At 52.9% G+C, this 12076-nt stretch overlaps 1 protein-coding gene across 1 annotated transcript in view; it reads left to right on the forward strand.

Annotated features, from left to right (window-relative positions):
• The window catches only part of ABCC3 (ATP binding cassette subfamily C member 3), a 43928-nt gene that overhangs the window by 19228 nt on the left and 12624 nt on the right, over nucleotides 1-12076 (forward strand). The window contains 11 exon segments of the mRNA XM_053892232.1: nucleotides 1512-1708; nucleotides 1817-1964; nucleotides 2341-2452; nucleotides 2815-3008; nucleotides 3089-3265; nucleotides 7951-8118; nucleotides 8412-8604; nucleotides 9658-9772; nucleotides 9954-10101; nucleotides 10201-10408; nucleotides 10695-11005. Of these exon segments, the coding sequence (XP_053748207.1) occupies nucleotides 1512-1708; nucleotides 1817-1964; nucleotides 2341-2452; nucleotides 2815-3008; nucleotides 3089-3265; nucleotides 7951-8118; nucleotides 8412-8604; nucleotides 9658-9772; nucleotides 9954-10101; nucleotides 10201-10408; nucleotides 10695-11005 (1971 nt within the window).

Genomic DNA, 12076 nt, shown 5'->3' on the forward strand with positions numbered 1-12076 from the left:
TAGGCGCTATCACGGGTCTGCTGCTCCTGCCTGGAGCACCCGGCCAAGGTGCCTGGGGGAGGGCCTTCCCTAACCTGGGGCCCCTCAGTTGCCTTGCTTACTGAGGAAGGATGGCTATAAGCCGCTTCCACAAACCTTAGCTCACTGCAACCTCATGACAGCCCTGAAAGGGCTCTGGCCACATTCTCGTGTAGCAGCTGAGAAATCAAAGCCCAGAGAGATAAGGGCAGTCCAGAATCAGGGCGAGCCGGGCCTCAAACCTGCGTCCAGAATCAGGGCAAGCCGGGCCTCAAACCTGCGTCTTCCGGTCTTTTTTTTAATTTTTTTTTTTAACATTTATTTATTTTTGAGACAGAGAGAGACAGAGCATGAAGGGGGGGAGGGTCAGAGAGAGAGGGAGACACAGAATCGGAAACAGGCTCCAGGCTCCGAGCTGTCAGCACAGAGCCCGACGCGGGGCTCGAACTCACGGAGCGCGAGATCACGACCTGAGCCGAAGTTGGACGCTTAACCGACTGAGCCACCCAGGCGCCCCTGCGTCTTCCGGTCTAATGAGAGCCTTCTCCCACCACACTGTGCTCAGTGTAAATAGTCGTCCAAGCCTTCATTTTCAAATGTTTATTGAAGTCTTCAGTAGCCTCCCACTGTGCGTAGAATAAATGACAAACTCCCCATGACCACCCACCAGGCCCCTGCCCACCTGCAAGTCCTCACCCCCCAGGGCATGGCCAAGTGGCAGCCACTCTGGCCTTCTTTCTTTTCTCCAAAGCACCAAGCTACGCGTACCTCTGGGCCCCCCCACCCACTGTTCCCTGCCATGCGTCTCATCCCTTCCTTGCTTGCTCACTCCTCCCCATTGTTCCCCAGCATAAACTCTGAGTTCCCAGTCCCCGCCCCATTACTCTCCCACAGAGTCCCACGTACTGATTTACTAAGCATTTACTTAGTTAATGTTTGCTTCCTGTTTGCCTCCCCCGTCAGACTGTCAGCTTCATGATGGCCGGGGCCTCGCTTGAGTTGCTCATCATTATGTGCCGCATGTCTGACACGTGGCCTGGCACAGAGTAGGCATGCAACGAATAGGGCTGAATGGATAAATCAAGTCGGGCTGCCGTGCCCTGGGTTAGGGCCTGGGGAAACAAAGAGAAAGTTAAGCGGTCTGCACCCTCAGGAGGCCCCCAGTCTGACTGTGGAGTCCTGCGCGCGCAGGGATTTCCACGGGAACGAAAGAGAAGAACAACGTGGCTTAGAAACCCAGCAAAGGGGGCAGAGGATGCCACCTGGGAGGGTCAGTGATGGAAGCACTGAGGCTGGAGTTGGACTCTGTGGGCGGAGGAGAGGGCGCAGCTGGGCTGAGGGGCAGCTCGGGCCACGCGGAAGGACGAGGGGGGGAATGGGAGCCGTCTGAATGGCTGCGGTGCGTGCCAGGGCACGGAAGGTAGGAACCCCAGTGGGGAGGGGTCTGGGGAGGAGAGCAGGGCGTGTCACTGCCACTCTTCCCACGGGCGGAGCAAATGAAGTTCAAGGACTCGTGCACCAAGCTGATGAGTGAGATCCTGGGTGGCTTCAAGGTGCTGAAGCTGTATGCCTGGGAACCCGTTTTCTTGGGGAGGGTGGAGGGCATCCGGGAGGACGAGCTCCGGATACTACGCCGGTCTGCCTACCTCCAAGCCATATCCACGTTCACCTGGGTCTGCACCCCCTTCCTGGTGAGGCTCTCCCCCGACCGGGGCTGGCCCCCCACCTCCCACCTGGCCAGCCCAGGCCTCTGGACTCAACAGATTCCATTCTGACACTCGCCCTCCACCCCTGCCCCGGTGACCCTGATTACCCTTGGGGTCTGTGTGTCCGTGGACCAGAACAACGTGCTAGATGCTGAGAAGGCCTTTGTGTCTGTGTCCCTGTTCAATATTTTAAAGACTCCCCGGAACCTGCGGCCCCAGATAATCAGCAGCCTGGTCCAGGTAACCCCGGGTAAGGCTGGGGGTTCTGCGGGAGGTAGGGCAGGCTGTTAGGGTCAGGGGACAATCCAGGAGAATTATTGGAATTGAGGGGGCGGGCAGTTGGCATGAGGTCATTAGAACCAGGGGTCATTTGGAGACAGAGGAAGAGAGGAAAGGTCCCTGGAAACATGGATTCTGAAGACAACCTCCTCGTACCAACCTAGACCCTATTCTTGGCAGTGGGTGCCAGAGAAGACTCAGTCGTAGGGTGGGGGGTGTCCAGCACCCCGTCTGGGTCTTTAGGGGGCCCTGCCTCTCCCAGGAAGTCCCGGGCCAGGCAAGTGTGGGAGCAGGTGGGGGAAGGGAGAGCTTCCTGGGCTGACTCACTCTCCGGCAGATCAGTTTGTCTCTGAAAGGGATCCAGCATTTCCTGAGCCAAGATGAACTTGACCCCCACTGTGTGGAAAGAAAGACCATCACCCCAGGTCCAGACACCCTCTACCTGGGCTGCCCTTGCCCCAGACCCTGCTCCAGAAAATCTTCTGTTCCAAGCTTTTAACTTATCCGTTTCTTCTTCCTGTCTTCCCACCGGCCCCGCCTTCTCCCTCCCTTTGTGCAGTCCCTCCCCGGGCCTCCCCCACTTTTTTGTCCTTTCTTAGGCCTCCCTGCCCCTCCCCCCCCCCCCCCCCCCCCCCCGCCAAGCTTCCCGGCCTTCTCACATTGGCCCCTCCCCCCAGGGCTCCCCCCACCTCTCCCTCCTCTCACCCCCCCCACCCCCAACTCCTTCCACTCCCATCTTTGGCCTGGAAACCAGAAAGAGCCTCAACTTGTCAAGGTGGTATCTGAAAGGGAGGAGGGCTTGAGTCTCTAGGTGAGAGGTTGGGGAAGGAAATCCCAATCCCTACCTCTGACCGGGTTCCTGGACTCCTTGCCCTCAGTCTAGACATCCAGGTGCCGAAAGGGGCACTGATGGCCGTGGTGGGGCCTGTGGGCTGTGGGAAGTCCTCCCTGGTGTCTGCCCTGCTGGGAGAGATGGAGAAACTGGAAGGCACGGTGTGTGTGAAGGTGAGAGAGGGTACAACTCCCGGGAAGGGCCGCTTGGCCAGGCCCGGGGTACACCCTGAGGTAGCTTCTCCTCCGGCCAGGGCTCTGTGGCCTACGTGCCCCAGCAGGCATGGATCCAGAATTGCACTCTTCAGGAAGACATACTGTTTGGCCGAGCCCTGGACCCCAAGCGGTACCAACAGGCTCTGGAAGCCTGTGCCTTGCTAGCTGACCTGGAGATGCTGCCTGCCGGGGACCAGACAGAGATTGGAGAGAAGGTACAGGGTCCCCTCCCATCCTCTAGGGAGTCAGCACATACAGCTGCCCACCTTAGCCCAGCTCAGGTCCATAAATGCATCCAATCCTCCCTTCCTTCCTTCCTTCCTTCCTTCCTTCCTTCCTTCCTTCCTTCCTTCCCACATTCATGTAAATCACCCAGCTCTGTGCTTGGCAATGGGGGAACGGGTCTACGACTGGGGTAGGCTGACTTATGAACAGGTAGGGGGTGTAGAATGCGCTGGGGACCAGGCCGGAAGCTGGTGCAGGGGACAAGGAGGGAAGTGAGGGTGGGCAGAGCTGCATAAGGAAGGGTGTCACTTTTGAGCTGAATCTTAACAGCTGAGGAAAAAGAGCTCATCATCCATTCATTCATTATCAGATTTTATTACATACCTACTGCATGCCAGACTGTCTTACATGGCAACGAATACCAGACTAAAATCTCTGCCCTTTATATCACTTATATTCTAGTGGGGGAAAGAGAGGATAAGCAAGATAAATATATATTATTTATTATAATATTAATATAATATTATATACTATTGTATTATATTAATATTATATTAAATTAATTCGGACTTATATTAATTAATATTAAGTCCTATATTAATATAATATAATATTATTTATAAAATATATATTAGATAAATGTTAACGGGAAAGAATGAAACAGGAAAGGGATATAGGAATATGTACAGGGCTGTATTAGGATGCCTTGGGAAAGCCTCACTGAGAACAAAGTGAGGAAGTAGTCCATATCTGGGGGTGTGGAGCCCCATCTGGGGACATTTGAGGCAGAGAGAGCAGTAAGTGCAAAGGCCCTGAGGCCTTTGTGTTGAAGCAGTCAGGATCCACAAAGAGTCCGGTGTGGCTGGAGTGGAGCGAGCTGGGGTGAGGAGGAGTAGGTGAAGCCACTGAGGTATCCAGGCAGCCAGGTCATGTAAGGCCTTGTGGGCTTTTATCAAGAGTGATGGAAAGTCTTCGAAGGTGTGAGCCAAGGAACAGTGATGGGACCGGCATTCCGGGGCAGTTTGGTGCGAGCAGAGGTTTGGAAGAGGTGGGGAGGGTACAGGGCAAGGCAGAACCTTAAAAACCTTAGTGAAGGTTTTGGCCTATACCCTAAAAACCACGGGGCACCAGTGAAATTTTTAAAATTAATTTATTTTTAATTTTTGCCAAATTTACACACCATAAAATTTACCATCTTAGCCATTTTTAATGGTACAGGTCAGTCGCGGTAAGTATATTCACCTTGTTGGATAGCCAAGTGCAAAACTCTTTTCATCTTGCCCTGTGCCCATGTAAACAATTCCCCATGCACCCCGCCCCCCTCAGCCCCTGGCAACTGTCATTCTACTTCCTGTCCCTAGGAAGTTGACTACTCCAGGTACATCATATAAATGGAATCCTACAGCATGATACCTGCTTTTGTGTGTGTGTGTGTGTGTGTGTGTGTGTGTGTGTGTGTGTGTGACTGGCTTATTTCACTTCGCATACTATCCTCAAGGTTCATTCATGTTGTTACCTGTGTCAGAATCTCTTTCCTTTTTAAGGTCAATATTTTATTATGCATATGGGTCATATTTTGCTTATCCATTCACCTGTCAGGGGACACTTGGATTGCTTCCACCTGTTAGCTATGGTGAATGCTACTACTCTGAACACGGGCATGCAAATATCTTTTGGAGACCCTACTTCCGATTCTTCTGAGTATGTACCCAGAAGTGGGATTGCTAAGTCACGAGGTAATTCTATTTTTTGAGCAAATGCCATGTCGTTCTCCGTCACGGCTGCACCATTTTATATTCCCACTAACCGTGCAGGAGGATTTCACCCTCCGCACATCCTGGCCAACGCTGTCGTTTTCTTGGGGGGAGCGGGTGTTTGGTTTTTGACAGCGGCCATTCTCATGGCTGCGAGATGGTATTTCGTTGTGGTTTGGACTCGCGTTTCCCTAGTGATTACTGATGCTGAGCATCTTGTGTTTCTTGCCATTTGAAGATTTTTCTTTGGAGGACTATCTATTCAAGTCCTTTGCTCATTAAAAAAAAAATTTTTTTTAATGTTTATTTATTTTTTTGAGAGAGAGACAGAGACAAAGCAAGGGAGGGGCAGAGAGAGAGGGAGACACAGAATCCCAAGCAGGCTCCAGGCTCTGAGCTGTCGGCACAGAGCCCGATGCGGGGCTCAAACCCATGCACCATGAGATCATGACCTGAGCCGAAGTCAGACGCTTAACTGACTGAGCCACCCAGGCATCTGCCCCAAGTCCTTTGCTCATTTTTAATCCAGTTGTTTGTCTTTCTGTTGTTGATGTGCAGGAGTTCCTTATGCAGACTGGATATTAACCCCTTATCAGGTTTATGAGTCGCAAATATTTTCTCCTCTTCTGAAAGTTGCCTTTTCACTCCGTGGATCGTGTCCTTTGATGCGCAAAAGTTTTCAATTTTAATGTGATCCGATATATCTTGTTTTACTTTTACTGCCTGTGCTTTTAGTGTCATATCCAAAAAAAATCATCGCCAAACCTGATGAAACTCTCCTCCTATGCTTTCTTCTAAGAGTTTTATAGTTTCCGCTCGGGAGGTTTTTCACACTGACGATTTTGGTATTCCCTCAAAACAGACATTCCCTAACATAACTATACTTGAATTATCAAAATCAAGAAACTTAACATTGATACGAGACTATTATTTAATTTACTGTCTGTATTCACATGTTCTCGTTTGTCCCCGTACATGTCTTTTTTAGCTGTTTTCTTTCCTGGGCGAGGATCCAGTCCAGGATCACGAGCTATAGTTAGTTGTCACATTTCTTTATTCTCTGTCAATCTGGAGAATTCCTCAGGCTTTGTCTTTCGGGACCTTGACAGTTTTGAAGACTGAAGGCCAGCTATTTTGTAGAATGTCTCTCAATTTGAACACAATTGGGTTAGATTGTATGTTGGGGGGGGAAGTGTCAAAGAAGTAATATTATGTCCTTACTGGTGCATCATAGCAGGAGACACATGTCAGTTCGTACCTTATTGACAACGCTAACTTTGATCGCTTGATTGAGGTCGTGTCTTTCATTGGTGATTTCATTTACAACGTTCACTGATGATTCTTGCCTGAGTCAGTGTTTACTGTCATGTTTGCCAAATGGTGATTCCCTAACCCCATTCCTCCTACAGTTATTAGCTGCCATTCTAGTCTAAAAAAGAGCCTTCCCAGGGCGCCTGGGTGGCTCAGCCAGTTGGGCGTCCGACTTCGGCTCAGGTCACGATCTCGCTGCCCGTGAGTTCGAGCCCCGCGTTGGGCTCTGTGCTGACAGCTCAGAGCCCGGAGCCTGCTTCAGATTCTGTGTCCCCCTCTGTCTCTGTTCCTCCCCTGCCTGTGCTCTGTCTGTCTCTCTTTCTCAAATAAAAAAATATATATATAAAAAAATTAAAAAGAGCTTTCCCCTCCTTCCCCTTTTTTACTTATTAATCTCTTTATATCAATACGAGCTCAAGAGTTCTTATTTGACTCAATGGATTATAATCCCCTACCATCATCACTTATCTTGATGTTCAACTTGTCCATGGAGGGTTTTAAGTAGGGACATGACCTGCATTTTGTAAAGCTGCCCTGACTGCAGTGTGAGGGGCCCAAAGGCACAGGAACCAGTGAGAGGCTCTCATGGTGGTCTGGGGGAAGCAATGAGGACCTGAGCCGGGCAGTGGGGATGGGAGTCTGAGGTTATAGGAAGCCAAAGGAGACCTCCTCATCTATGATGCAACCCCTCCTTCCCATCTCTCCTGAAGCCGCACTAACCTTGCGCACACACAAACCTAATTTAGCGCCCAGCACTTAGTAGGCACTCAAAAAAGACTGGTTCGTTGAATGCAGACATGCTCACATGCCTCAGTCACTTCAGCTGTGTGCCCACTCCCTGCTTCTCCCTGTATCCCGAGCTCCCATCCCACATTTGCCACTCCCCAACCCATTCTGGGTCCATTTCTCAGGGTACCTGAAAAAGCTGGGTCCTGTTCCAGAGGGAATGAAGGAAGCTGGAGGTGGGAAAGCAGACCACACCTCTGGGATCTGCTTTCGGGGCCCAGCCCTGCTGCTATGTGCCTCGGTTTCCACATCATGGGTTTAAAGAGAGATCTTACCTCTCCTCTGGCTCCTGGACCATCCCAGGGTTAATGAATTCGGGGTCCGGAACCGGGTTTCCATTCTTGCTTCTGCTCTTGAGAGTTCAGGACCTTGGACAAAGTCATTAACATCTTGGGTTCTAATTTCTTCATCTAGAAGGTGGGGCTGATGACACCTCCCTGAAAGGACTGATATGAGGGTCAAATGGGATCCCCGTTATGAAAGCCATCTGCAAACTGTATGGGCGATGGCAGATTAAAAGGTCTATTAAGGACCTCCTGGGGGATTTCCAGCCTTTCAGAGTATACAGGCAGCAGCCAGGGAAACCAGCTGGGCAGGGTGGTGAAGCAGAGGGAGCAGATATCCTCACCTGCCCCGGGGGGACGCTTGAGGGCCACCACCTCTTCTCCTATGGCCTCAGAGCTTCACAGGGACAAGACCAGGCATATCAAATGAGAATTGAGAGGTCTGCTTTGTTGAATGACGGTGACAGGGCCCTTGTCCCCTTGTGCCTGTCTGACTCTCTTCTCCCCAGTACACACCTCCCACCTCTCTCCTCCATCCAGGGCATTAACCTGTCTGGGGGCCAGCGACAGCGGGTGAGTCTGGGCCGAGCTGTTTACAGGGAAGCTGACCTTTTTATGTTGGATGACCCACTGTCAGCTGTGGACTCCCATGTGGCCAAGCATCTCTTTGACCAAGTCATAGGGCCCGAAGGCGTGCTGGCAGGCAAGGTGAGGCCTCCAGGAGGTTGTGGGGGAGGCCCGGAGAGATCTAGGGCCTTAGGAGAGAAGCAGTGGGAGGCCAAGGGGTTTGGAGGAGACCTGGAGATATGGGAGGCCTGAGAAGCAGGAACGTCTGTTGGGTGGCAGGGGAAGCCTGGGGAGGGGGGACACACCCCAGGGGCACCGAGCTGGCTGCAGTGAGCCTGGGGTGAGGGATGTGAGATGACTTTCACCCCTGTGCCAACGCCAGGGGTGTGTGTGCTGAGGTCAGTGGAAATGATGGCCTGCTGTCTTCTCCCCAGACACGGGTGCTGGTGACACACAGCATCAACTTCCTGCCCCAGATGGACTTCATCATAGTGCTGGCTGACGGGCAGGTGTCTGAGGCGGGCCCCTACCCAGCCCTGCTGCAGCATAGCGGCTCCTTTGCCAACTTCCTCTGCAACTACGCACCTGACAAGCCCGAGAAGAACCTGAAGGAAGGCAGCAGGACCGGTAACCATCCCTCACCCTCCACATTCCTGTGCCCTCCCGGCATCTCCCCTGTCTTGGGGTGTCTGTCGCTGGATGGGCCCAGTGTCACACAAGGGAGGTTCCGAGGAACTTCGACCATCTGCGTGACAATCAGACGTCACCAAGAGGGAAACCGAACTGGACGTAGTCGAGTGCCTCTCCCTTCTCTTGCCTGTGTGACCTTATCAGCAGCTCAGGCCTCAGAGCCTTACTTTTCCCTTGTGTCCGAAGGGCATAAGGGCCCGGGCCCAGCCTGAACGTCAAGGCTATCTCACAGAGAAGTCATTTGATAAATCTGCAAGTGCTTGGAGAAGTCAGTTAGTTACCAGCAAAGATGGACTGAGTAATTACCAGGTCCTAGCACTACTCTGGGCACTGAGAGATGGCCGTGGCCAAATGGAAAATTCCCTGTCCTCGTGGAGCGTTTTGAAGTCTCTGAGCCCAGAAACCCCCCACCCCCTTTGTTGTCCAGTCCTGGCTCCCCAACACCAAACCCTGGGCTGGCCCACAGATCTTTTCCTGAGTTTTCTTGCCTACTGCTGTATAGACAGCTAACATGACTTGAACATTTACTAAGTGCTGGGCCCCTTGCTAAGCACTTGACACACATATCTTCCCTTTAATCCTCCCAGTCACAATGACACGATCAAGTGGGTACTATTATTATCCCCATTTTACTTGCCTGCCTAAAGTCAGGCAGGGAGGAAGTGACATTTAAGCTCAGCCAGTCTGCCTCCAGAGCCCAAGCCCCCGACCCTTATATTTGAGGCTCCTTCTCCATAGCCCCTGCAGGGAAGTTTTTCTCCGTATCTAACCTAAGTCTTTCTTGCTGCCTTACCCTCCCCCTCCCCCAGCCCAAAACTGATCGTTTACTTCCGTTCTTGTTCTTGGCTGCCCTTTCGTGTTCTCTCGTGCTTCTCGTGTTCTCTCATGCTGGTCCACTCGGGTCTCTTCTCTGGCGTGGGGATTGGGGAGCACTAGTGGCTTGCAGGGCGAGCTAGCCAGCCGCTTCTCCTTTCTCCCACCCTGCTGCAGCCTTGGAGGACACAGACGAGGAGGAGGTGCTGCTGATTGAGGACACGCTGAGCAATCACACAGGCCTGACGGATCATGAGCCAGTCATGTATGAGGTCCAGAGGCAGTTTATGAGGTGAGCTCCTGAGAGCTCTCAGCGCCCTCCCTATGCCCGGTGGGGCCAGGTGGGGCACAGGTGGGCGTTCTCTCCCTGACGGCCACACCTGGGCCTCCGGCTACAGCCTGAACCCCCTGGGGCTCTGTCCTGTGGGTTTGTTGGAGATCGCCTCTCTGGGCCTGACCAGCTGCCTTCACAGACAGCTGAGTGTCATGTCCTCGGAAGGCGAGGGCCAGGGCCGGCCTGTGCCCCAGAGACGCCCAGGTTCAACAGAGAAGGTAGTGCAGGCAGCAGAGGTGAAGGCGAGCGGGGCACTGATCCAGGAGGAGAAGGCGGAGATAGGCACTGTGAGTAGGGTGGACAAGGAAGGCTGGAGAGGGCGGGCAGGCCCCCAGCAGTCCCGGGGCTCACGAGAGTCCTCTGTCCTTGACCGCCATGGCCTGCAGGTGAAGCTGAGTGTGTTCTAGGATTACGCCAAGGGCATGGGGCTCTATACCATAGTGGCCATCTGTCTTCTGTACCTGGGTCATAGTGCGGCTGCCATCGGGGCCAGCGTGTGGCTCAGTGCCTGGAGCGATGAGGCTATGGTGGATGGCCAACAGAATAATACCTCCGTGAGGCTGGGTGTCTATGCTGCCTTGGGAATTCTGCAAGGTGAGCGTGCAGAGACAGCCGGAGGTATTTTCCTCACGTCGGGGGTGCTGGATCCCTCAAACAATGCCCTTGACTCTGTGTTTTCTTCCATCATCCCAGCCATTGCCTGGCCCCAGTGCCTCCCTAAGCCACCCTAGCAGTCCACCTGCCTCTGGGCCTCTCCAGCTCATCCCAGCAGTGCTCTGTCTCTGAGCCTGCCAGCCACCGTGGCCACCCCCTACCTCCTAACCTTGCCCTGCATGCCCACCACCTGGCCAGTGAATAAGCACCCCTCCGGCTCCTCCAGCGGGGCTCCTGGTGATGGTGTCAGCCATCACGCTGATGGTGGGGAGTGTCCAGGATGCACGCTCGCTTCACCGGGTGCTGCTGCACAAGAGGCGCTCGCCACAGTCCTTCTTCCATACGACGCCCTCAGGCCGGATCCTCAACCGCTTCTCTAAGGACATCTAGGTCATCCATGAGGTTCTGGCCCCCACCATCCTCATGCCGCTGAATTCCTTCCACAACTCCATCTCGGCCTTCGTGGTCACCATAGCCAGCACGCCGCTCTTCACTGTGGTCACCCTGCCTCTGGCTGTCCTGTACATCACGTTGCAGGTCCGCAGCCAGAGAGGGGGCGTGGTTTTTGTGTAGGCGTGGCTCTCCGGAGGTGGTGGTGTGGGCGGGGCTCTCTGTGGGCGGGGCGCTGGTGTGGGCGGGGCTCTCGTTTGGACTGGCCACCAGGGTTGGGACCCAGGGACCTTGCAGTTGGATTTGGTTAGGGACTGTAGTCGGTTACTTTACTTCTTTGAAATTCATTTTCCTCGCCTGTAAAATAGAATCCTGGAACCTACCTCATAGGGTTGTTGTTAGGGTAAAATGAAATCCTTGTAAATTGTGACTGACCCTGAAACTGCTTCCTGCTGCCTATTTTTTCTTCGGAAGTTTTGAGACAGGGAGAGCGAGCAGGGGAGAGGCAGAGAGAGAGGGAGAGAGAGCATCCCAAGCAGGCCTCACACTGTCGGGGAGGGTGGAGCCCGATTCAGGGCTCGAACTCACGAACCGTGAGATCAAGACCTGAGCTGAAATCAAGCATAGGATGCTTATGAGAATGAGCCACCCAGGCGACGCCCCCACCCCGCCCCGCCGCTGCCTATTTTTAAATAAAATATTGTTAACCGTGCGAGACACATTATCCTTCCCTTCTTTTAGACATATTTAAACATATATGTGCATATATGTGTTTAACATAGATGATTTGGTAACATTCAGTTACAGCTGATTGTAGAAGTCCTTTGCGTTTCTGAGCCCCTGTCCTTCCATGAGTTTAATCAGTTGATGAAGGTAACCCACAAGGTGACTGGAAGCTCAGGCCCTTGTGGGGAGTCCCTGATCTGGGCTGTGTTCTGTTCAGGGACAGGAGACTCTCAGATACCCATCCTGTAAGGCCCTGGCCATCTTGGGGCCCACAGGATGGAAACTGGAGGCAGAAACATGTTTTTGTGGGGCTGAAGTTTTAGAAAACTGGAGTTGGGGCAGGGAAAAGCTCTTTATGCAAAAGAATACAAAATGATCTTATTTTTGCAAATCTTGTGATATTCTGTGTGAGCACCTTGCTGGGACCCCCTCGGTGGAGACAGGCACGTTCACTGATTTAGGAGGCCACGCAAGGTCTGTACTGCAGTCCAG

This window comes from Panthera pardus, unplaced genomic scaffold (assembly GCF_024362965.1).
Source record: "Panthera pardus isolate Hobbes unplaced genomic scaffold, ASM2436296v1 HiC_scaffold_3, whole genome shotgun sequence".
Taxonomy (NCBI): domain Eukaryota; kingdom Metazoa; phylum Chordata; class Mammalia; order Carnivora; family Felidae; genus Panthera; species Panthera pardus.